This window comes from Fusarium pseudograminearum, chromosome 3 (assembly GCF_000303195.2).
Source record: "Fusarium pseudograminearum CS3096 chromosome 3, whole genome shotgun sequence".
In the NCBI taxonomy this organism is placed as follows: Eukaryota; Fungi; Ascomycota; class Sordariomycetes; order Hypocreales; family Nectriaceae; genus Fusarium; species Fusarium pseudograminearum.
In genome coordinates, this window is record NC_031953.1 from 1,134,091 (window position 1) to 1,158,466 (window position 24,376).

The following is a 24,376-nucleotide window of genomic DNA, read 5'->3' on the forward strand; positions in this document are numbered from 1 at the left end:
CTGCCTTGCGACGGAACTCAGACGCCCAGACGCTATGAGCTCATTCTCACTGGGGAAGTCCTGAGCCCCACTACAGCTTCATCCGGGTCAGGCCGACCCTGGAAGCTTGCGACCAAGGCATCTGGGCGTGTATTTCTGCATTTCTCAGCTGTGAATAACTGTCGATATGTAACTATTTAAAGACATCATATAAGTCAGTCTTTGAGAAGTAGACAATACCGATAGTGCTTTATACGCTTGTATTGTGCAAACATAACGTACCATCTAAGACAAAATGGTTCCTCTGTTCATACAGAGTTGTGAAATTATTCGAAATTGACAGACATTCAGTCCATCCATATAAGTATACAGCCCTCGTATAAACCAATGGGTAAATTTCCCCTTCCCAAGGGCTGTCTCACAGCTCCAGATGACCCTGACATCGGAATCCTTCATCGCCATATAACGCCGTATCCTAATTCTATCATTCCCATTGTAATCCAGTTTGGTACAGTCCCTATCTCTGTTGGGGATACGCAGCTCTGCGTAGATGCTTTACTCCATTTCGGCATCCTCGGCAACTGGAGCAACACCATCGATCGCCTCGCCCTTGAACGCATCGCTGCCTTCGTAGGTGACTCGGCGCCATCCGCAGGCCTCCTTGTCGTCCTTGATCCACTCCATTGTTGGGAAGTAGTGGTCGTTCTTCTTCATAGTGATCACCCATGGGACATTGTCAAATGTCACAGCCTTGAGACGGAAGTCTGTTCATGGTTAGCTCGACTATACTTTGTTGAGAATCAGAAAATGTTGACTTACAGGTGTTATCTGGGATCTCCCGGGTCGCAGCAATGAAGGAGGGGATATCAGGCGTGGGAGTACCGTTGACGTGAGTGATGAAGTTGGTTGGTGCAACTCCATACTGGTAGGCAGGCGATCCTCTGATTCGACTAGACACATACACCTCGCTGTGTAGCTTGCTGATCTGTTGTCGAACAGCTTGATGGGGTCGGTGCAGGATAGCGCCACAGAAAGAAACTGCATGATCCGTCTCCATATCATCTGCAGAAACAGTAGGGATTTGAAGGTGCAGCTCCTCACATTCGCGGACGATAACGACATCGAGCAATTCGTGAGAGTACATCAAGTCGAAATCCGAGATTGTAGTGCAAATCTTGCCGTTCAGAGTGAGAACGATATCTCCTTCAAGTAGGGACACCGGCTGGTTGACACGCTCAAATGTTCGTTTACTAACCATGAACAACTGGTGGTGAGACCTGTTGGCCTGTGTGACCTTCTTGATCCATTCATCTGAAACACCCATAACTGATGCTTGGGACATCTGGACCGATCTGAATTCGACGGACAAGATGCGAAGCTTGGGGTTGACACCCTTCTGAATTGACTCTACCACAGGGAGTAGAGTCTTGGTGCCAAGACCGAGATAGTACTCTTCATCCCGCGAGCTATGCGGGTTGCGTTCTCCAAGATAGCTAAGCCACAGAGCTTGAACAGTGCCATCGGGCGCGACAAGAACACCGCTATTGCAAGTCGAGCCGAGGTTGCTATCAATAGTAATGGCGTCCACGTTGACGGCGCGGTAGCGGGGAGCGCCAGAGTTGGCGGGAATCGCCACCGCTGTTATCTCGGTGACACTGGTAGAGCCATGTACAACACGCCCAATTCTATTGTAACCCAGGAAGTAGGTCTTGGCGCCTTGAGTGAGGACCTCGTTACTCAATCGAGCGCTCTTGACTGGCGCATCCACCAGCGATGGGTCATATTGGATCATGGCGTAGTTCTGAAGGGGGTGTAGGAAAACTACTTTGCCTTCAACAATGATGGAGTCAGCAATGGTGACAGTGATGTCACAAAGATCGTAAGGAACAATGGCCCTGGAGATCAAGACCAGACCCTTTTCTGCATCAATTACCAGGCCCATGCCCCAACGACGATTCTTAGGGAAACCGTCGAGCTTCAAAGGCATAGTACAGTTGATGTGGACAAAGCTGTGGATCAGGTTTGCGATGCCGGGGTGTGGCATATGCTCTAGTTCAATGAAGGAGGCAGATCGTCGAGTAGGGGGAACAGGAGGCAAAGGATTTCCAAGATCAGTAAAGTCCCAGACGCCTGACTCATCATTTCGGACAGCCAGCTTCATTTTTGACGCCCAATGACGGTCAATGTAGGCAACAGTGGTATTGAGAGTATGCAGATCACGAAGGTGCTTGTATGTGACCACAACTCTGGCGCGATCTGGAATGACCTTCATCACTTGGATGAATGTGTCAAGGTCTGGAACCTTTTTGTGGTCAACTGTTTGGACAATCCAGCCGTTGTCCGTATTATCAAATCGGAAAGATCCAGCTGACTCGCATACATAAACACCCTGGACAGCGACAGCATAAAGCCTTGCTTGCTGGTAGGACAGATCGTGGAAGCTGGCACCCGCCACTGAGACAAAACGGTCAGGGGTAATCTTGTGGAGATCTCCAACCTCGAGCTCTACCTCAACGTCCTCTCCACCGCGTTGGAGGTGCAGCTTGATGGTGTTACCAACATTGGAATCCAAAATATCGTCAAGTCTGATAAACTGAGTGATAAGTTCGCCGTTCACCTTGATTAGGACGTCTCCCTCCTCGATCTTCTTGTCTGAAGGGCCCTGGGGAAGGACAATCTCGGCTACCAGCATGTTGGTTTCCTCAGGAAATTGCTTGCGCATGGCCGCCTCCCACTCAGGGCTCAATCCCAGTCTGCGGCACTCGTCAAATGGCTTGAGAAGGAATTGGCATTGAATATCACCACGTGTGACAGGCTTGCCATTTTGGATACATTGAAGAGCACGAAGCGGCCTGTCCAATGGAAGAAAATAGTCTGTTGAAGCTCCATCCGAGCGACCACCAGCTTGAAGTGCGACAGCGCATCCATCCTTGTTCACGACGGGACTTCCAGAACTTCCTCCACTGGCGGCGGCGTTGGCCTGGTAGTAACACGTGTTGAAGTCGCTGTAACCTTCGCCGTATTCGGGTGCATTTCGGTCCAGGCGGGAGATGATACCCGACAGAATACTGAGCTTTTCGCCGGCATCGTTACCTACGACTCGGATTTCGGTACCAACTAAAAATATATTAGCAATGGGCGGGCGATATTCGGTATTCCGAGGGAGCGCATACCCTTTGCAAGATCTGGTCGCAATTCTAGGCCGTCGATGTGCATATACTTGATGGCCTTGGGGTCGTAACGAAGAATTCCGAAATCGTGAACGGGGTCGCGGTAGACGGGATAACAATCGACTTCCTCGTGGTTGTCAAAGACACAATGGCCCCAGAAGGGACCAGCGCCGACGACGTGACGGTTGGTGAGGATGTATCTGGAGACTGTCATTAGCATTGTCTTTCAAGGACAACAGATGGGGAACGCACCCTCGTTCAGAATCAACAACATATCCGGTGGCTTCGCTGGTCAAGGCCGCATCGGTATCGAAGGAACAGGTCTGGCAGAAGCGAATCGCGACAACGTTGCGCACGACCTTTTGAATCGTGTCCTGCCATTCTCCTAGACTCCCTGGTGTCCCAATGTACATAGCATGGGGATGAAGGTCGCCGCTTGTCTCGGACTGGTCATCGAACTCGACAATATCGGGAGTATTGTCGTTAGGAGAGTGCTTGCCGTTGATGGCTCGTTTGGCGGGGGGAGGCAGGTCGGGCGAGCCAGGGGCCTTTCTCTTAACCCTTGGTGAAGAAGCAGCGCCGTTCATGATGGTGGATTATCGGGGTCGCGATGGATGTGAGACGACGGCCGTGAAGAAAATCACGGGGGGTTGTTTTGTTTGACTGTTTCCTGTAAAAGGGGATCGAAGGGCCAGCGTCAGAGACAGCAGCAGACAAGGATCGCAAGCAGTGACAGACAGGACTGAAACAACAGCACGGGTGGTGACAGCGCGCCCTTGATCAAATGGGCAATGCTGTAGATTAAGTAGAGTAAAAGATAGTAGGGAATATGATTAGGAAAAAAGGCCCATGTGATGACGAAGCCAGGTTTGAGATCTGGGGAAAAATTTATGATGGCAACCTCTTTGGATGAAGTTGGTCTAGCAGCGTATGTGGTGCTGGTGGATCAGCTGGAGCGGTAGTTTGGTAGGCTACAGGTGGGCTACAGGGGAAATGGTACCCTCCAAGGCCGCTAAAGCAGACACCGTCATTCCCGCGCCGCCCTGACCCGCCACTATGCATAAGTTATGCAACACTCGACCACTCCCCGCCTTGTCCGTCCCGGCAAGACATCAAGATGGTGTGCCACAACATTACGATTACAACGACAGATGACCAGTCAACTGGGGCTCTGAGATGGTGGGCGATTGAGACTTTTGTGCCTATTTTGACCCCGGTTCGTCCTATTCTAGAGCCTCGATGCATGTCTCATTCTGTCTCTTATACAATGCAACACATCATGTCTTATACGCAACGCAACGGCTGACCCTCTTCGCTGAGGCCCCAAGATAGCATGTACTTCTTCTGTCAATGCTGTGCTACTCGTGTAACAAAGACTGCATCATCTCAAAGGTTCGCTCCTCGATCCACGAAGCCATGTTACATGCTCCATGCAGAGCAACACTTTAAAGCAACCGCTGCCGTCCGAGACACGGAAGAAAACGTGGATTGTTCCCAGCCCACAGGATCAGGATCAGCATAAGGATCCCGTGTCATCTCACTCTATCGTTGTTACACTACTTTCCGATCCAGGTGACCGCCACTCGTGCAGTACTACATGCATATCATGCAACCCCTCCAGGCCCCTCTCTTCTTCTTGAATGCATCGACTCGAGCACTCCATCTATCGCTGCTTCTTGTTGCTTCTCGGCAGACAGGCAGGTCGGCCAGTGGACGAGATGTCCTCGTTGCTTCTTAACAAACAAGCTATACAGAACCCATGCGAACAAAACTGCCGCGACGCTCAGCGCAGTCGGGTTGTGGAACTGACTAGGCGACGAGAATATTATGGTCGACGTGTATGCACACATTTCAAACACATGTTGCCAGCTAGCTTCCACAGCAGAAAAGGCTCCTCGATTTTGCGCCTCGACTTCCTGCATCATGCATGGTTAACAAGTTTCGCGTCAACAAGTTTGAGACACATACCTCTTGGATGATGACCTGTGCCGAGAGATCGACACCCCAAAGTCCGACACGACTAAGCATGGAGCTTCCCACGAGTGCCAGAGTTGAGACGAGGACGTTATCAGCATATCTCCAGAATATCGATACGCCTATTGATAAGCACCCCAATTGCCAACTCAGGAACCAAAGCCCTGCACGAACTGGACCAATCTTCTTCATTAGCCATGGGCCAATCCAAGTAGCCAGAACCTCGAAAGCTACAGAGACGGTCCTCATTGCAGCAATCTGTGATGAGTTGTATCCGCTTGACAGTAGGTAAGTAACCATAACTCCGCCAAACGATAGAACTGTGCAGTAAAGAAGGGCCACTGCAAAAGAGGGAAAGAAGACGGGATGGGTAAAGTAGAGACGGAGATCGTCGAACGTCTTCTTTAGGCCATGCTTGATTGATACCAAAGGACTTTGGTGATTGCCATCCTCGAGGTGTGAGGTTTGTGGTGCACTTTTGGGGTACTGCAGAGCAGGGACCTGATAATAGACCTGCACGGATTAGTACGACTTGTATAAGGACGGTACTGGTAACGACTTGCCCTGGCGATGGTAAAGTACTCGATTACAACTGATGCGCAGTTCATTACCAAGTTCACCAGAATGGCTGTTTCCGTAGAAATGCCATCAACCGTTCCTATGAAGAAGGGTCCGAGGAGTTTACAGACAAGGTCAATCCGTCTCATTTGTGAGTTCATCGCTATCAAGAAGTTAGCAAGACTTCCACCTCAAGTCTCGAGTGTTATACTTCGGAGTGCAGTAGTATCAGAGCGAGCCACAACGATGACCTATCAACTATGAGCTATTTTCGTTCTTATTCATTTTGGATCACATACCCAGTCTCTTTCGACTGACACAACGTTCATTATGGCAGCAAGCTTCTCAATACAGGCCATAAGAATTGAGACAGCAAGCAAACCAATCCTCACTTCATGAGGTATAGTTTGAACCTTTATGAGAACAAGAAAGATGGCACATGACACAGTAACGACTAGTCTTTGAGACACTGCACATATTAATGAATTTTCCGTGTAAAGCCTGGATTAGCGTACCAATTGACAGTCTCACCGTCTTAAGACGATCATTACGGTCGATATAAGACCCGACCCAAGACGATAGTGCAATAGCAGCAGCACCTCGAATCATTGAATACACCGCAAGCGGCATCAATGTTCCCGGAAAGATAGAGGCGAGATATAAAACGCTTCCGAATTCAAAGACGCGTGAGTTCCATGTTGAGAGGGTATGAGATACGTAAAGCCTGCGAGCGCTTTGACTGACAGTCCATTCAGAGCTGTGAGTGCTTGAACTGTCGTCATCGTCTTGATTGGTACTCTCATCTTGGTCTAAGGGTTGATATGGCGTTGTGATGACATCTATTGGCGATGGCGATGGTGATATACCAAGTAAATGTGCTCTTTCTTCATCTCCTATATCGGTGGCCATTGTGTATATGATATCGGCGGTGTGTATAATCTTGGATAAAAAGAGACAATGGGAAACAATCACATTAAAAATAAAGAAAAGATGGAAATAACTTAGTTTTAGATCAAGATGTTAATACAATAGAACCCCAGCATGGCATGACTTTAGTTCAATGGATGCATCGAATGGTGGTTGTTGGGAGCACGTCAATGGCTAGCTATGGGCCTGCTCGTCTTTATCGGACTCCGTGACTCCGACAACGTCGAACCCCCACAGTCGGATCGCCTCCGATCGACTTCTAAACCAGGCAATACTTAGGGAATCAGAAATGCCATTAAAAGCATAAGATACGAAATTTCCAATTCCCTTTATGTGGTTTCCACGGGCTGTTTATCTGTGTACCTTGAAGCTCAGAAGCTAGATCGATAGTAGGTGAGAGAAGTAGCAATTACGATGTTTAACAAACAGCTCTCAAGTCTGTGGCATCATCTTAGTCAAATGGATTTCAGCAACAAGATCACATATAATTTCAAAGCCAGTTGTGCTTGATTTTGCTAATAATAGTCTGGTACTGGTTAAGCCTCCTTACTTATCCTCCGTACCAGACTTCCAAAACTCATTTTCATGTGCGATATCAGCACAGATGTCCATAGAGAAGAGACGAGAGGGGAATTGCATCCCTTCTTCATGGCCTTGGCCGATACTTCTCGGACTTTTCCTTCCAAAAATAATAGTTCATACTCCGAGTCTTTTCGAGAAGACTTTGCCTCCAGCCCTCTGGCATGAGTTGGCCAGTAGTTTAGACCTCATGATCGAATCCTCCATCCTCCGCCTTGATGGTCTCGTTGAGTTCCATCTTGATAGCCTTGGCAGAGCTCTCGGGACTCTCATCGTCCACTTCGGCCTCTAATTACTGTCAGTAAATTGTTTCTCCATGTATCCAAAAAAGCAAACTTACTGGGAGCTCGGCGCTTGCGGGGGGTAACCTTCTTCGGGCTTCCATAGTCACCATCATCCTCGTCAGAACCGACAATCTTGGGTGTCTTGGGCTTGGGACCGCGCTTGCGACCTGAGAATCTGTGTGTTAGCTCTCTACAGTAAAGGCATGAGAAATGAGATATCGTACCTGGAGTCTTCTTGGCAGGCGGGGAAGGAGCATCAGCAGTCTGCTGCTTGATAGCATCGATCTTCTTGTTGACAGCGGTCCACTGATTCTGGAGGCTCTTCATGGTGCGGCCCTCCATGCTGATTTCGTTCCAGTTGATGGACTTGCCCTCAGGCTTGAGCTGAGCGATGATGCGGAGAAGTAGCTCATTCTGAATGTCGCAGTCAGTATCAGCAGTAGTTGCTGGCGCAAATAGATGAGGGGCATCAGATATTACTTACCTTTGCCTCCTCGGTCCAGGCGTTGGTCTTGGGAGTTGAAGAGTCCGACATGGTGATGTTGATAGTGTCAAAGGTTGTGAGGTAGTCTTGACTCGAGATCGAAAAGATAGAGATGAAAGATGATGATACTTCTGAGCGACTTCCGGTACCTAAGAATGACTGTGTAGATGTCGAGTAAGAATGAGTGACTGTGAAGAAAGGAGGGTGAGAGAGAAAGGAAAAGTGAGTGTTGAAGTAAGAGCAAGCGTGAGGAAAAGAGCAGGTTACTAGGCAGCAAACATGGAAAGTGTGTGAATCAAGATGCCCCTCTTTCTAGCAGCACGATAATTGAATCAGATGACACGACAGTCACAAACAGAGGTGTGAAGTGAGGGGAAGTGACGAGCGTTGGTGAAATAAAACCGCCCACGGAGTTGATGGAAACTCAGGAGAAGCAGAAGAAGAACATGATAGACTTACTTGCAAATGATACCAATGGCTATATTAAGCACTTGTAATGATAGAAGGATGTTAGATGGAAGTTCTTCTCAATAAGAATGTGAGGTTGGATGTTGACTAGTGGTTGTCGAGGGTGCTCAGGGGTAGAAGCGGATGAAAACAGTAACACGAAGGGTGTGGAGGAAAAGAGGAGGCACCGGGCGTTTTCGATCTTGTATGTATTCAATACAGCTTTCATTAATTACCTATGCAGGCAGTGAATCACATACGTTCTTAAATTCACTTACTTTACGATAACCAAAGCAATACTGGAAGAGCGAGGCTGCTATGCACAGATTACCATTATCTCGTCACTTCAGCACACGTATAGATATCTCTCATCTATTTCTATGTACTATTCGCTGGTGCCATTATACACATGTCTCGAAATTCCAATTCCAGAGACCATATCCTTCCAAGCTGATGCCAGCAAAGACCCGGTCTTGGTCATAGTGAGAACGCCCATGATGCGAATTGCCAAATTGCAATTTCCTAAAAAAAAAACAGAATCGGTATCAAACGCAATTGTTCGCTCCATGTACTACACGGTTACGCGGCGCCCATGACTGCCCAAATCCTGAACCGCTTTTCGTCGTAATGTTGTGGAATCCCGCAGAAATATCATAAACCGCCCTGTATCGCACTATGCATGTTATCGCCGACAGTCAACAGCAAGTCTTTCTAGTAACCCATGCTGATAGTCAGACTCCAGTCGAATATCATCCCATATACTTTGTACTCCATTGACCCAAAATTGTTCGATTACTTCATCTTGATTCGAAACGCCATGAACTCTCGGAATCGCTGCTCGTGTTCCTCACACGCGGCAGTCCAGCGTCGACGGACATCCATGTCCTGTTCGAGCCAGTTGTAGTATTCTTGAATGTCGGCATCGCCCCGGTTCTCCAAGAATGAATACCCATTCTTCTCTCTGGTATGAGCAATGCGAGATTTTCGTGTAGCAAAGTGATCCACGACTTGGGCGTTGAACCCATCCCACTGCTTCATGTAATTTTCAAAATCCTTAACATAGGTCTCCCAAGAATGCGCGCTTGGTTGCACTCCACCGACCATCACCGCACTCGGAATTTGAGGAGCGACAGGCGGGTTTGGGAAGATCAATGGGTGGACCGTCGGTAACTTGATCGGAATTTGTGGCGCGGGCTTGCTTTCAAATGGCAGGTTGTCCTTCAAATCTGAGAAGGACTTCAGGCCTGAACTCTGCTGAGCGAATGGTGCCACATTTCTCAGGTCAGCGAAACTGGCGAGGAACTCCTCGCTGTCCTCTGATCCTACGTTGTTCGGGTTAAATGGCTTCTTGGGGCTTTCTGCCCGATTTTCGACACTGTTGACGTTATCCGCGCTAGATTCCCGCCATTCTGGCCTGGACGGCTCGACATAGATGTCTCTTGCAGTATGGGCGGCCGTTCCAGGAATCTGGTTCGCTTCAGCAAATTGTTTTGGCTGACTCGCCGGCTGAGCAGGCTGAGGCGAAGGGGTAGTCTGAGGTGGCTGAGGAGATGGAATCTTTGGAGGGCGAGGTGGTGGGATTGAGGTCGACACAGGAGGAGTATCTATATCCATTGCCTGGGGGCTTTCAGCTGCAGGTGGCTCGTCTTGCGCCTTGCGACCACGCCATTCGAGAACTTCATCGTCACTGCTACTGTCGTCCACAACACTAGTGTAGTTGGGCTTTCTGGATGCCTTGGGCTTTCTCGAATTTGTGCGAGATACCCGAGTAGGTGAGACAGATTTGGCTGGCTGAGGAACAAACGTCTGGGGTCCAAAGTTCCAACCATCAGGGTTGAAAGCTGACTCGGGTTTAGTAGAATCAGGTCGTTCAGGGTCAGAAACGAGACTGGGGGTACTCTTTCCGCTCATCGTAGGACGCTTCCCAGGCGATCGACGGCCCTTTCGTTGCTTCGCTGGGCTTTCCTGTTCGGCTCCACCAGCACTAAATTCCCAATCCGCCGCATTCTCCTCCTCCACAAAGCTAGTATCGATATCATCAGTGTTTCGTCTCGAGAACGGAGGCTGGTCTGGTGAGGTTCGTCTAAAGGTATCGTCGTTGACAGGAAAACTAAAACTGTTCGAGTTGGCCTTGTTAGCACTGTTCGACTTCCTGGGAGTGTTTATGCTGCGGGGTTGGTGCTTTGCTTTCTTAAGAGGGCTTTCATCCCTGGCATTGCCAATGAGCTCTGCCAAGATCGCCATCTGCTGCCGCTCAAAATCATTCAATTGATGTGGTGAATCATGTCCGCCACTAGGCGACTGATGGTGAGGCTTCGTTGGAGTTTTGTATAGAGTCTGGTAGAACCCAGTTCCATTATACCCCTGACACTTGCTGAAGCTTTTTGACGTAGGGTGACGGCGTCTTGTGGAAGTTGAGTTGTCATACATTGAAGGGCCGCTAGGCGACTCAGCTGCTATCGACTTGTTAGCAACTTGATTGTTTTCTGGGGACGTTCTAGTTCAACTTACATCTTTCGGCGGCAGGAACCTCAGTAGCTTGTTGGTTGGGCCCGAGAGGCACGCTCTTAAACCCACTTCGAGTCTTCTTCATTTGAGCTTTGGGGCGGTCTGCAGGATCAGTAGGTATCGAAGGTTCCTCAGTCTTGCCTCCTTTTGGAGCACTACTACTGCGTTGTCGGTTGAAAGCTTCTTTATCCGATGAACTCTGATCTTCACGGTTGGTCTCGCGAGTACTTTTGGCTCGATTTATTTGAATGCCATCAAAAGGGTTAGTCTTTTCACCGCCGTGTGAGGTATATGGACTGCTTTGTCGAGGATCTGCCCAGCTATCCCGATCTCTGAACTGGCTCAGGGGATCAGGCATTGCGGTTGGTGCGGGCCTTTGGGGAGTGGGTGGAGGAGCTGGTTTGGGGTCTTCCTGAGCGTATGGTTGCGGGTATCGCTCCGATGCTGGTCGCGAGCTATAGTTGCTGTTAGATACAGGAGGCTCGTCACCCATCGCTGTACGAGGGTGAAATCCCGTCTTTCTCGCGCCGAATGAGGCCTCCGCACGCTGCCTTGCAGATTCCGTCCGAGGCGGGGGAGGAGGTGGAGGAGGGCGTGTCTGCTCATTTGACTTTGCCGATGTGCCCTTTCGCATGTTTTCAAACGCTCGCGCGGCATTCTTCTTAGATTCGGCGTCTGATGCTGTGTACTGCTTTGCCGTTGGAGGAACCCCTGAAGAGAAGCGTGTCTGCCATCGCTGTGCGCCTGAAGGCGTAGCTCGAGCGCTTGTGTTTGCATTGTTGCGTCGTGGTGGAGGCGGGTACTGTGCGCTCACGTTCGACCATGGGTTGCCCTTAACACCCGAAGCACCTGTATACCGACCGCGACCTCGTGAAGCATCGTGTTTTGCCTTTTGATCGGGGTCGGAGAGGATTTCGTGTGCCGTTTGAATAATCTGGAACTGGGTATTCACTTCTTGCTCTCGTCCAGGGTTGCGATCGGGATGATACTTCAGAGCTGGTCCAGGTTAGCACTCGTATAGATAAAGGAACTCTGTGCGTATATACCAAGCTTTCGATATTGCTTCCTGATCTCCGTAACATCAGCCGTAGGCGGCAGCTCTAAGTCTGCATAGTAGTCTCGGGGTGTGCCCATCGCAATCAAAGGGCCCCAGCAGACTGGTGATCAAAAGCGGCGATGACTAATTTGTACTTGAAACTCGAATGCCTATGACCTGTCGACGAAATATGTGCTATCAACAGCTACACGGTCCGGCCGGAATCATGTGGATTGTCGTCGAGAACGTAATATACAATTGTTTGAGGTCGGTATTTAGAATCCGTGTGACGGCCGTCGGACAATTTCGTGAGACGTTGTACTCGGGTTTTAACGGTTCTGATCGATGTATAAGGTCCTCGAGCTACACTTGTGGGGTCTCAAGTTAGTGATAATCATACGTGAGTTGCAGTGGAAGCAAAGATATCAAGTTAATGTCAAGACATTGAGCCAGAATGTTTTCGTAAAGAGAAAGCAGTATGACCTCTGATGTGCCCGCGCAACAGTACAAGGATGGGCTCTGATCCCGGGAGCAATAATAGGTAGCTGTGCCTCTGAACATGCGCAACAAAAGATCGATATTAATTGGCGGCACTGACTAGCATGAAGCTGATTCAAGGAAAAGACAAACTCACCAAGATGACGTCAAATTCCCAAGGTAAGGCTGTGCTGATCGATAATGGAATCAGGATGCGCAGAGACAAGATGAAGGATAGTCTAATGAGGGGACGAAGAGATCGTTAGCTGACGGTTTCACAAAAGATGCAACGAGAGGTAAATAAAAGTAGAAGGCTGAGAGGTAGAAGGGACGAAGCTGGCGCGCCAGTGATCAGGGAAAATGGACTGTACCTTTTTTGGATTTAGGGGCCCTCGCCTCTGTTGGATGAGTGAAGTTGAGGGTTGGTGGTACTTTGGAGTACCTTGAACCTAGTAGCACCACGAGGCCGCGTTGAACAAATGTGGCTCAGCTCCAACTTTCGCCTTTTGCTTGATCTTTGGACCCTGAATTGCAGTGCAAGCAAATGATTTGCAACGCCACTTGTGTAGGAACGCTATCGGGGAACAAGCTGGGGAGGTGACGATAGGGTAGTTTTTGTTTGTGATTTTAGAACCAGTCAACACAGGACGCTATTAGAACACCAGGTAAGACTCAGTGTATAGGCCATGTACGTAGCAGGTAAATAAATGTACGGGTAGACAGGGTCTCGTTGGATGTGGAAGAAAACAAACATGTGGCGGGGTTTCTTTTGCACCAGCAACCAAAATGACCCCAGACCCCCACCTCGGCACTGTCAATCACCAGGGGCCGCTATTGTTGTTCAGCCCAACAATGAGCGCTAGAAAGAATAAAAAATTGGCAATTACAGAGGTGGGTTTCTGTTTGCAACTCAATTCCCGGCAGTTCGCTAAACAGATTTACAGAAACAAAGTAAATCCTCCTAACCAGTACACTTAACGGCTAAGAGACTGGCGATGTGGTTGGAAGCACAGCCACAGACACCACGCCAGCACTGCCACATGTTTTCCTCGATCTTGACATCATCGCAAGGCCCAGAAGAACAGGATCATGACAGGTGTGTATCACCAGAGTCAGTAGACGACTAACTTGTCAAGATTGCACAGCATCTTTGCAATACTGGTTTGGACACCTCATTGGGGCAGACTGCAGACTTATCATGAGGGGATGCTTAAAGAGCTGCAAGAGCATGCACATCAGTGCCAGGCGCCACGGTTGGCTTACACACGAGCTAGTACATCGATGCAGATCTCAAGACCTGTGCTTCGTTGAATTAATTGCAACCAGCAAAGTTGCCATGACTGCCGCATCGTGAAACCGAAAGGGAAAGGACTCTTCAGCATACAAATCAAATAATGAATCGCTGGAAAGCATCGATGCAATGAGGAACCCTACTTCAATAGAATACACCTAGTCCTGTTAACTTCCCTGAGCCGCCTTTTCGGCTGCGAGCTTGGCCTCCATCTTCCGTCGCGCAGCGAGAATCATCTCGTCCCTCCTGCGCTGCAACGAAGCCTGGCGCTCATCCTTGTTGGAGCTCCAACCCTTTCCCTTGGCATCCTGGTCCTCCTGCGATACGGTATCTAGCTTGTTCTTGAGGTTGTATCGCGTGATGAGATCCGGCTGCGCTGGCTTCTCGGGTTGTCGAGGCGCCGTAGCTGCGCTGCCGCTAGTTGCGGCCTGGCCTGGAGGAGGTGGCGGCTGGAAGGTAACGGGGGGCTAAGCGAGTGGTGATGCTGTCAGTTAAAGGTCTTTTGGTCACTCAACGGCAACGCGCAGGGATGTTGCATACCGTGTCCAGTCGGCCTGAGAGTATGCGTTCCGTCGTGGTCTGAATGTTTCCACCATTGCGCTGCAGATCCCAAAGAATGCTTCGCCTATCCGCCTGCGGAAACATCTGCTGTATTCTCTCAACAGTAATCTCCCTCGATCGAAGAAATGCCTCGGGGGATCGCGCAGGTCGGGGCGGCGAGGGTGCTGAAAAGAACATGTATCTTATCACCAGGCCGGAGATGGCCAGGATGGCCAGTAGATATGGCAGCGAGATTTGGTCGTCCGACATGATGGTATCGTGCACAAGATAAGGACGAACTATTCGCTGAAGACTGTGACTAGAAAACCGGTCGAGAGACTTGATCGGTCGGAAATCAAGCCAAAATAACGATGGGTAGTAATATATGTACAGTTGTATGTTGAAGAGCTAGGCCAGCCAGGTAGAGCGGGAGCTTGGATCGTGGGCCAGGTGCACGTAATAAGCGTTACATACGCCAATGTCCACTACGGATGGGGCAAGACGATTCTAGCTCCGCTGATTGCTACCTTGGAAATCACATGTGGGAGATCCTCGGCTAATCGCCCCAACGACAACATGGTTGATTTCAACAAAAGTAGTCAACTGTATTCTTCATGAGTCGAGCTCGACAGTTTTCCAAAAGATTCAAGTTTAATAGGAATGATATCACGATGCACATAAAGCATTGCACAGAACTGAAAAGCATCGTTCATTGACACGACAGTCCTATAACCAGGCGACAAGCCAGCCCTCAGTAATGGAAGAGCGTTCATTCATAACCAGGTCCGATCCCATCCCCAAGAGAAACAGAAGCCTTGCCCTGTCTTGATGCCATAACGCCCATCCGTACGTTTCATACGTATCAATCAATATGCTCCTTCACCTAAGGAAATCGTCTCCAAACAGGGCTGCACGTGGCCCCTTCATGGCCCGACTTGCGCCTGGTTCAATGTTGTATCTAGATCACCATAGTGCAGTGTGAACTCCTTCTGTTTGTTTGTTAGTTTTTGCCACTGAACAACTTCAGCGAGTCGACTTACTCGGTCCTTACGCCAGTTGTTTGGGTCCCAGACTATGTAGAAACCCCGCTCGTGGTTGGGGCTCAGTATTTGAGGAGTCATGTGCTCATCTTTGGTCAGCCAGAGCTCCATTTTCCTGTGCCATCTCCAGTTTCGCGAATGTCTAGTAGAGAGTTAGTAAGATACAATAGGTGGGATCGAGAAGTGCTTACAGCTCCACAGCAGCCATTTGCTGCTTCACATCCGCTGTGCAACTGTAAAAGATCCAAAATAGAGTCTCCTCATTGAAGCTTGCGATTTTACTTTCGATCGGTTGCACGTTTGTCACATTGTAACAATCCGGCAATCGAAATTTACCGTTAGCAAGCGGCACCCGGGGAGGTGAGTCGTCAAAAAGCGAGTAGTTTTGTGTAGAAAACAACCTGTAAACATTTTAGTGGAAGTTAATAGCCTCAAGTCAGTATACTTACTCTGGAGAATTTATGTCCAGTCCCAACGACGAAGGGTCCATGCCGACGACCATGGCGTGGTAGTCGGGGTAGTTGTGCATTAACGTCTGCAATCCCTTGATCCCCCACTTGTCCACTGCAGGCATGCCAGCAAGAGGGTCAATGATCTCGGAGCCATGGGGTTCTTGGTCGTCTTTTGCTTTCAACGATACAGGATCGTTGTTGAATGCTGCAGCAGGAGAAGCAACATCAGTAGAACCATCCTCTCTAGCCGACTTTTGCCGAGGATCTTCCTCCAAACCAGGAGGCTTGCCATCCTGCGGTCTTGAAGAGCCTGAGGGAATTAGTATTTTCGTATCTCAAGGTTGTACGGCGATAAACATACCAGGAGCTCCGATACCAGGCGGTGATCTCACTTCATTGGCGCGACTGTTAGCCGACAATGCATTCAAAAGACCATTCCCCCTATTGCTTGTTGAAGGCCCAGGGCCGGCTTGAGATCCAAAGCCCAGAGAAGACATGAGGTTCACCGTCCTATCTGACCCCAGCTCGCCATTCGAGGTTTGGTTGAGTGGTGGGAAGTCGTCAACGCTGCTTGATTGAGGTTGTTGTCCAATGTTGCCTTGGTTACCGAACCTGAATCCGCCTGGCACTCTTGATGAGGTGGGACTGAACATGTCATCCTGGCCGCCTTGCTGGGGAGTAGCTTGGTTGCGTTGGATGGGCCCGCCCAAGTTCCGCGATCCAGCAGTCGACCACATAGATGACTGGTTGGCGTTGGACATTTGGGCGTTGTTCGATAATGATGGGAATTCGCTAGGCAGTGTCAGCAAGCGCGTTTAAAAAATCGGCATTTGAAACAATTCAATGCCTAAAGGAGTGTCTTGGCTCCTCCGCCATGAACTGCTGCCAGATATACGTACGACAAGTCAAGGGATGTTGAGGGTTGAGAGCCTGTCAAGCTTTGCGCAAAGCTGACGTTTCCGCCGAGTTGACGGCCAGCATTCTGGGGACCTGCTCCTGCCATTGGAACCCCTCCGAAAGCCCAGCCAGAATTGTTGTTTCCTATATTTGTTCGCTAATATTAGCCTAAGCCCGTCGTTGATGCAACACAGCCAACGCCAACACAGCACAGCGCATGAATCGCAAGCATCTCGGTACGGCGTACCTAGTTTTCCGTTCGGTAATCGATTCGTTGCTGCTCGTCCTGGCTGTTGGGGTTGTTGTTGACCTCCAAATCCACCAGGCATCCCGCGAAGTGTCTGTGGCACTGCCCCTGCGATTCGATGACATGGTCAGCGTTTATTCTGCCAATGCTTGCTTGACTGTTCTGCTTTTCCCATGGCAACATCTCCAATATCCCCCGATCCGATCCTAGCCCGCATTCGGGCCCATTGAGGCAACCCTGACGGCACATGAACAGGGTCATTGAGGTCGGCGGAGGGGTTGCAGGTCGTCAAGGGAGTCGTAGAGCTCGCGAATGCGTATGCTGGCGCACATGTTTCTCTCGATGCAGTGATATACCGAAGGCATGGAGGGTGACGAAGATTGGGAGATTTCGCTTGCAGCGCGGGGTCTGAAGGCTGCTGGAAGAATAAGGTCGTGGGGGTGCGTCCTACCTGGCCTATTCATAGTAGTAGAGGTTTGTCGCGAGCGACTAAGGTAAGGTGCAGCGCGGTACGGCGTTGCAAAATGGATGTGTCGTAGCAAAGTTATTCGGTCGGTGCGACGTCGATGCCTTTTTGTGCCGAGGGAGACAAAAAGGTAAGGATGTTTGTCGATGCGATCGTTTGCTTTCAGGGCTGAGCCTGGCCTTGTTCTGTTGCTGTGTTGGAGAAGGCTGGCCGGTACTTTGGCAAGGTGGATGGATGATGATCCGTGAGCGGGAATAAGTGGGTACACCCCGACATCATGGCAAACACCAATAATGTCTAAAATGCATCATGCACAAACTATCTAATAAACGTGAGCAAACACTAGAGATTGAGTGATTTGTTAAGGACTCGGTATTCAATATACCCTGTGAACATTGTTGTTTTCAAGACCCCATGGGGAAAAGATCCAACGCCATGCCATCGACAAAGGCACAGTTGCGAAATGCATCAGCTTCACTGTTCGCTCTCAAGTTCAATGGCTGGTCCTCTTAGCCCATAACCTATATATGCAGTACTTTTATTTGATGGCCTGTTTGAAACTGTCTTCAAATCCAACGCCTGCTACATTTCTTCCGATCAAAATGATCTTACCCTCCTTGGGTGTCTCGTCTCCCGACAGCCCGTCATTTATCTCAAAAACCTCCCTCACCCCCTGCAGCATCTTGACATCTCCATTAGCAAACACAAGGCGTCCTTTTGAGCGGTGAATCTCAAAATTCCCCTCCTCTTTCGCGTCGGGTAGTTTGCTGTCCCACAGGACTGATCGTAGCCAGCGGTCAACAGTGTCCAGTTGTTCCGGTTCAAGGCGACCGACAGGAATGGTGACAGTTGAGATGGTCTGAACGGTTAGCGGCCTACTTCCTTGCAGAATGTGAATCCTCGGCCGGGAACTTACAGGGTCGAGATGGCTGTGGCCCTTGGCACTAGCATCTGATTCATTGAACTGATCATATGCGTGCAAATCGAGCAGGAATCCCTCTAGCTGGGGGACCACGCTCCTCTCCGTGACATGGATCTTGGCAAGGCCATTGATTGATTGGATTCTCTCCTTGACGTGGTTGAGTTCCGTCTCGGACACCATATCAGCCTTGTTGATCACAATCACATCCGCATGAGAAATCTGGACGTGGGCGGTTGTCATGACTGGACCATGGCCATCGTGGTCGTGCCCCTCAACAATACCCTTTGGGTCATCAAGATTGAGCAAGATGTTCTTCGCATCGACTAGAGTGACGATACCATCGAGGTAAATGGTACTTCCGAGTCCGTCATCTACCCAGAAGAGAGGCGCCAGGTTACCGGGATCAGCTAGTCCAGTGGTTTCGAGAAGGATGTAATCAAAGGCGCCCTTCTTCGACATCAAAGATTCTATGGCGTTAACTCCAGTATCCCTGGCATAAGTCAGCATGGCAGCAACTATTACTTGCGCGAGACTTACTTAACAGAGCAGCAGATGCAGCCGTTGCCAACTTCCAACCACTCTTCTACTTGCTCATCACCCTTGTTCACAGTAAGGGACTTTTCAATGTCGAGCGCTACAATGCCACTTAGAAAAGCAAACATAATCTTCTTCGACAAACTTACAGTCTCCAAATTCTGTCTATCGAGTTAGTGATTATTTATTGAAAAGCCATGGATTTGCCTAACCATTCATGATGACAGCGATCTTTTTACCATGCTGGGCTGTGAGAATGTAGTTCAACAATGTTGTTTTACCAGCACCAAGATACCCTGTAAATTGTTAGACCTGCGTTTCTAATAAATTGATATAAATACCTGTCACAATCGTAATAGGGACTTTGACTGTGATCTCTTCATCCACGTCGTTTGTGGTTGTATCGACCAACTCTGGCGGGGCATCGTCATCAAAATCCATTGCTGTAGGGTGACGGACCGGCCGTTGAATTTATTCTGGGGTTTGAGACGACGTTAGGAGATGTTTACCGTCTAAAGTATAACGCTGATTTCTTTGAGTTGCAAGGAAGTGATCTCTTCAACTTCTCACGTTTGTACTACGTGTGTAGATACCCACCTTCTTTCTTAAATCATGTTCTTGTAGAATGCGATGGAGTACTTAGATGCGTGTAAGTTGCACGGACCCCCTTTAGCTGCATTTGGCTCTTCCCCTGTGCTGTTATGCATGTATCGAATCTCCACTATAGACTCCCCCAGCTTAGCCCTGTCCAGCCACTTGTCAACCAGTGCAGCCTCGTGGAATTAGGCGCCCAGCTTTCACCATAACTCTATCTTCACGTTCAACATTGCGATCTTTCATACGAAGCCTATATCTTGCCCATAATGTCGCTGGCACCGAGTTTGCCAAGGCTACCAAGCCCCCCGCCCGCCGCTGAGATTCAGATGGCGCCCATGTCTCCGTCCGGTGGCCCAGCAGCCAGTCTTCAGACAACACCTCAAGAGCAGACACAGCTTGAAGCTAGCTCCAGGCGGCGGATACATCCAGGAACGAAGGCGGCAGATATGGCAGCTGGCCCTCCCTTGATACCTCTACATGAGGTACTTGTGCCACTATGAACATATCATGAGCTGCAAGCTAACATTACCCAGCTCGACTCTGCCTTCCAACTTCAAGAACATCTGGCTGCCCTCCATTGCTACCATACCGCCTCCAATACTCAACCGATTTCTCGCGAAACCGCGTTACAGCTTGCGACTCCTCCCAGCGGCGTCGACCGAACCATCTGGCTCTATGAGCTCTGCCGCTTCCTCATCTCAAAGTGCAACTCGTTGATCGTTGGCTTCCTCTTCGACACCCCACCATGCAGTGCGAACACGTGCCCTGAGATGCGCGCTTCCGAATGGCAGTTCCTCTGTGCTGTGCATGAGCAACCCAAGAGTTGCTGCGCCATCGACTACTGCTGTCATACCCTTGACTGGGCTGCCAACGTTGTAACCGACCAGAAGATCTTCCCTAGCCGGTTTGTTGTTCACAACGACAATCATAGTAAGAATGTTGGCGTCAAGAATCTCGTCAATGTGTTCCGCCGGCTGCATCGCATATTTGCCCACGCCTGGTTCCAGCACCGTGGTGTTTTCTGGTCTGTCGAAGGGGAAACAGGGCTCTATGTCTTTTTCAAGACAGTATGCGATCTGTACGACCTGCTACCCGCTGAGAACTACAAGTTGCCCCCTGAAGCAGAAGGACTCGAAGCGCCCCATGTTGAACAGGAGGCCGCGCAGCCTCCGCCCACTATTCTCAAGCCCTCGTCTCAACAGCGAGGTCCTCCCGCCGAGGAAGATAACATGCATCCCACAAGAACGAACACTCGCCGACACATTCGAAGCAGCCCTTCAACAGGAAGCGCCGTGACAACTGTGATTGAAGCCGAAGAGGAGGATGCAGATGGAGTTTCAAGGAGGCTCAAAAACATGCACCTCACCGCACCCTCCCCAGTGGAAGAAGAGCCAGAAGTCGCCGAGGTTCCCGTTATTGTTGAACAAGAAGTTATAGGCGAGACTGAGTCCCAAACCCGCGACCCTCACCCTGAAGATGCTGAAGAGGACGAAATCGAGGACGAAGGAGACGAGGACGCTGACCAAACAATCGTTGGGGATGCATCTGAAAAAGACCCCACAGACGACGAAGGCACCCAAAATAATGAAACCGAGCCAACACTTGAACCAGTCGAGTCCAAAGAAGCCAAAGAAAAGAGCGGCTCAGAGGAAGACTCGTCTGAAGAGAAGCCCACAGAGTCACCAGAGTCTACTGGAGATTCCACCACAGATGCTTCTGACGCCAAGCCCGATACCGAGAGCAAACCCTCTGAAGACGAAACGGAAGCTAAAGATACCAAGTCTACAAGCGAAAGTAAAAAGGATGAGAAATGATGTATGAGAAGAAGAAATGCCATGTTCATTCAGCTCACCTCTCATATCGGGATATAGCCGTTGTGTAGTATATAATATATCTATATAATAATACATCTGAGTACCAAACTCAGATTGCACACATCAAGCTCTTGCAACTCTGGGTCCACACTTGCAATATCAAGTGACATTTCTCCTGTCTGAAAGGACCTTCACTTGCATCGTCCAAAGACGTGTTTTCCCGCTTTGCTCCTGTTTTCCCCCTTGTCTAACCATGTCCATGGATTTCCTTGATCATTCTTTGATCAACATTTACCACATGTATACCTAATATCCATCGTCTTTATGTATAAGCCTCGCTTTCGTTATCCAGAAGAATGTTATTGTTATCCACATACATGTACGATAGTCGTCGCATGTAAGTGACCCCGCCACCTTTACAACACGTAAGCCACGAACTTGTTCACTACACTGCATTGTATTTCTCGACGAGGCCCTCATTGGCTTCTGGCGGTTGTGCTTACCCTTGCCTATGAATCAGAACCTGGACCAGAACTTGATGGTGCATTGGCATCGTCCATCAAGGTCATCTTCGCAAAGATATGCCGCACCTCGCGGAGACTCTCCTGCTGGGCTGTGACGGCTGCCGCATTACGCTCATCCGCAAAATTTCGAATTTCTCGCAACACGGGGCTGAACCCTTCCCCATCGGGAAGCCACCATTGTACGCAAGACGTTTCTCGAAACAACTCGGCCATTTTGGTACGCAAAGGCAAAGGGTGAATATAGCTATGTCAGAATTAGCATTTCCATCTTCAACAGTTTCTGCCAAGAACCCCTGAAAGTGAGCATGCTCTTACCCCATTGTTTCCAGTAAGGCGAACTTCCGACGAAACCACATATGGTGTCGTGCATCCTGGGGACAAAACAGAGCTGCAATAGCGATGCAAGCCTGAATAAGAACTAGGACGCCTCTGGGGGTGGAAGGCCAGAATTCTAACGTTTCGAAATATTGGCAGGTTCTGTAGGCATGGCGATTCAGATCCGCGAACAGTTGATCTGGCCTCGTACCTGAGGACTGGCATTTGTGCATTATCATGATGCTATTCCACTCCGCACACAGAACCGTAACATCGAATAGTGGGCGTTCATAGAGTATTCCGACCGTGTAGGGGTTCACAAAATCCTCCGGGTCGAGTGTTTCGGGAGGAGGGAAATCTCGAACAAGGTATTTCGGGTCCTGGAGAGCAGGGTCTCTTTTCTCTTTCCAGTCTATTAGTCGTTGGTTGATGAGTTCGTGTTCTTTGATAAAGTCTTCGGGAGATATCTGGCCTCTGCTGCCTCGCGCGAATAAGATCGACATGTCGTAGGAGATAAGGCGAAGCTGAGCAGACCACTCATCGATTTTCCAGTGTATTTCGTCTGGGTTAGTAACGACTCCTGCCTTGTAGAAATCCAACATGGCCTGAAACCATTCTCGTGGTAGGTCGGTAGGGAAGCCTCCCATCAAGGCAACAAAATTATCGAACCGAGCGTACCAGCTAAGGCACATACGTCCCACAGGAGATTGCATTATGGTTTGTGGTGTGAAAATGCTCGTTATTATCCCAAAGGCCGCTTTCTGATGCCCCATGAGATTGACCCAGTCGCCAAAGTACTCCTACACAATATGATTAGCGAACAGTGGAGTGTGAGGATTGATAGCATCACATACTTCAATAGTAGCTAGCTGCAAAATCGTCAAAAGGGTGGCAATATTGGGCTTCTCCTTTCGTTGCAGCAGACTCAGCAGCTGCGTTACGCTTTTGTTGTAGTATTGTAAAAAGTCTTGGAGCTTCCCATGTGGATTCTGGAGCGTGGAGTGGTATGCTGAGAAGCCTACTACCGCGTTCAATAACGGTTCGTGACGGGTAGCCATGTTGGGCAATATTTTTGTGAAGAACTCGTCCGAGTCAAGCGGTATGCAGTAGTTAAAGTGATTGAGATTTTCAACGAAGAATGAGAGGCCCTGTTGGTACTGTGGCGGAAGATGTGACCAGTCGGTTTCTCCGAGGTTGGCAGGGAAGTCAGAAGAGGGATACGCAGTTGCCAGACTACTTGGAGTAGCTGTTGTGGTAGAAGGGGAGGCGCTCTTCGATTGTATAGAAAAATCTGGGGACCTTGTGTGGCCTTCTGTCTCCTCATCTTCATCCACAATCGTCTCGAGTTTCTTGTCTTGTTCGGCGTCCTCGTCATCTTCTGACTTTGACGAAGTAGGGCTGGTTTGGTGAGCAGATGTAGTTGGGTCTTTGCTTTTCCCACTCGATACTGATGAACCTTTTGAGGACGGGGGATCGGGGTAAACACATTCTCGATTTCCCTTTTTACAACCTTGGCAGCGTCAGCATATTAATCCTATGCAAGGAAGGAGTTCAGTTTTGCACCCACGTTCGCAAATTGGTCTATTTTCGTCACACTGAGTGTATTAGACACGTTTTCAAATACAAGGCAAAAATTCATTGTCGAGCACATACCTTGACTCTTCGACTTCGACACATGAAGCAGCCGGAACGAGTCCGCCGGTGTTTGACCTGGTCAATGGCCGTGGGTGTGCCGGTTGCCGATTTTCGACGGGATTTCTGTGATTTGCCTGGGTTGAACATCATCGGATCAGGGAATCCGGTGAAGTACCCGAGCTGTTGATATGGCCCGGGTATTGTGGCGGGCATCATGTGCACTGGTGCACCATGAATTTGCTGATCAAGCATCTCTTCAGGGGATGCCGTCGGGTTTATCCCCGCCCCTGACATTGACGATAGAAAATGGTGGTAATAGTCTCCCATTGTGGAATGTCAGCTGGTGAAGCTGGAGTCACTCAAAGCTTCAAGCTAGCTGGAGTTGAGAGAGCGATTCAATAAGTCGTGGCTTGCATGCTTTCAAGAGAAATGTTTACTGCATGAGAAGAATCCACGAGAGTCGAGAGGCGCAAACTGTGCAGAGCGGTTTCTTCCTCGGTATCCTGAAAGTCGTTCTGATAGAGCAATGAGTATTGAAGGTCGACTATCGATGATCCAGCTCCAACTTGGTGAGATTATAAAAGGATTTCAATGGAATGCTTCCAGCCAAGTAAGGAAAACTAGTGTTCTAGGAGTGACTTGGCGAATGAACTTGGCCCCGTTCTTCGTAGTTGAACAG

General features: G+C 49.4%; 9 protein-coding genes across 9 annotated transcripts; 1 reads left to right on the forward strand and 8 right to left on the reverse strand.

The window, feature by feature from the left end:
* Nucleotides 1-534: 534 nt before the first annotated feature.
* FPSE_11299 (uncharacterized protein) lies at nt 535-3,736 on the reverse strand (the record flags this gene model as incomplete). Its single annotated transcript, XM_009264416.1, has 4 exons — nt 535-743; nt 799-3,096; nt 3,153-3,349; nt 3,402-3,736. 4 exons carry the CDS (start codon nt 3,734-3,736, stop codon nt 535-537), a joined length of 3,039 nt encoding a protein of 1,012 aa, XP_009262691.1.
* Nucleotides 3,737-4,753: 1,017 nt separating this feature from the next.
* On the reverse strand, nt 4,754-6,590 carry FPSE_11298 (uncharacterized protein; the record flags this gene model as incomplete). The annotated part of the gene is made up of 6 exons (XM_009264415.1): nt 4,754-5,065; nt 5,118-5,636; nt 5,735-5,844; nt 5,893-5,932; nt 5,981-6,150; nt 6,197-6,590. The coding sequence occupies 6 exons, from the start codon at nt 6,588-6,590 to the stop codon at nt 4,754-4,756; spliced, it is 1,545 nt and encodes a 514-aa protein (XP_009262690.1).
* Nucleotides 6,591-7,368: 778 nt separating this feature from the next.
* FPSE_11297 (uncharacterized protein) lies at nt 7,369-8,006 on the reverse strand (the record flags this gene model as incomplete). The annotated part of the gene is made up of 4 exons (XM_009264414.1): nt 7,369-7,475; nt 7,528-7,638; nt 7,696-7,885; nt 7,956-8,006. 4 exons carry the CDS (start codon nt 8,004-8,006, stop codon nt 7,369-7,371), a joined length of 459 nt encoding a protein of 152 aa, XP_009262689.1.
* Nucleotides 8,007-9,194: 1,188 nt separating this feature from the next.
* Nucleotides 9,195-12,044, reverse strand: FPSE_11296 (uncharacterized protein; the record flags this gene model as incomplete). The annotated part of the gene is made up of 3 exons (XM_009264413.1): nt 9,195-10,858; nt 10,914-11,906; nt 11,957-12,044. The coding sequence occupies 3 exons, from the start codon at nt 12,042-12,044 to the stop codon at nt 9,195-9,197; spliced, it is 2,745 nt and encodes a 914-aa protein (XP_009262688.1).
* A 1,837-nt stretch (nt 12,045-13,881) lies between these two features.
* FPSE_11295 (uncharacterized protein) lies at nt 13,882-14,524 on the reverse strand (the record flags this gene model as incomplete). Its single annotated transcript, XM_009264412.1, has 2 exons — nt 13,882-14,181; nt 14,255-14,524. 2 exons carry the CDS (start codon nt 14,522-14,524, stop codon nt 13,882-13,884), a joined length of 570 nt encoding a protein of 189 aa, XP_009262687.1.
* A 653-nt stretch (nt 14,525-15,177) lies between these two features.
* On the reverse strand, nt 15,178-16,749 carry FPSE_11294 (uncharacterized protein; the record flags this gene model as incomplete). Its single annotated transcript, XM_009264411.1, has 6 exons — nt 15,178-15,243; nt 15,295-15,436; nt 15,486-15,695; nt 15,744-16,056; nt 16,108-16,538; nt 16,646-16,749. 6 exons carry the CDS (start codon nt 16,747-16,749, stop codon nt 15,178-15,180), a joined length of 1,266 nt encoding a protein of 421 aa, XP_009262686.1.
* Nucleotides 16,750-17,894: 1,145 nt separating this feature from the next.
* Nucleotides 17,895-19,253, reverse strand: FPSE_11293 (uncharacterized protein; the record flags this gene model as incomplete). The annotated part of the gene is made up of 6 exons (XM_009264410.1): nt 17,895-18,215; nt 18,273-18,768; nt 18,816-18,912; nt 18,962-18,973; nt 19,025-19,108; nt 19,154-19,253. The coding sequence occupies 6 exons, from the start codon at nt 19,251-19,253 to the stop codon at nt 17,895-17,897; spliced, it is 1,110 nt and encodes a 369-aa protein (XP_009262685.1).
* A 422-nt stretch (nt 19,254-19,675) lies between these two features.
* Nucleotides 19,676-21,223, forward strand: FPSE_11292 (uncharacterized protein; the record flags this gene model as incomplete). The annotated part of the gene is made up of 2 exons (XM_009264409.1): nt 19,676-19,891; nt 19,943-21,223. The coding sequence occupies 2 exons, from the start codon at nt 19,676-19,678 to the stop codon at nt 21,221-21,223; spliced, it is 1,497 nt and encodes a 498-aa protein (XP_009262684.1).
* A 509-nt stretch (nt 21,224-21,732) lies between these two features.
* Nucleotides 21,733-24,024, reverse strand: FPSE_11291 (uncharacterized protein; the record flags this gene model as incomplete). Its single annotated transcript, XM_009264408.1, has 5 exons — nt 21,733-21,991; nt 22,063-22,862; nt 22,917-23,572; nt 23,630-23,657; nt 23,716-24,024. The coding sequence occupies 5 exons, from the start codon at nt 24,022-24,024 to the stop codon at nt 21,733-21,735; spliced, it is 2,052 nt and encodes a 683-aa protein (XP_009262683.1).
* Nucleotides 24,025-24,376: the final 352 nt, after the last annotated feature.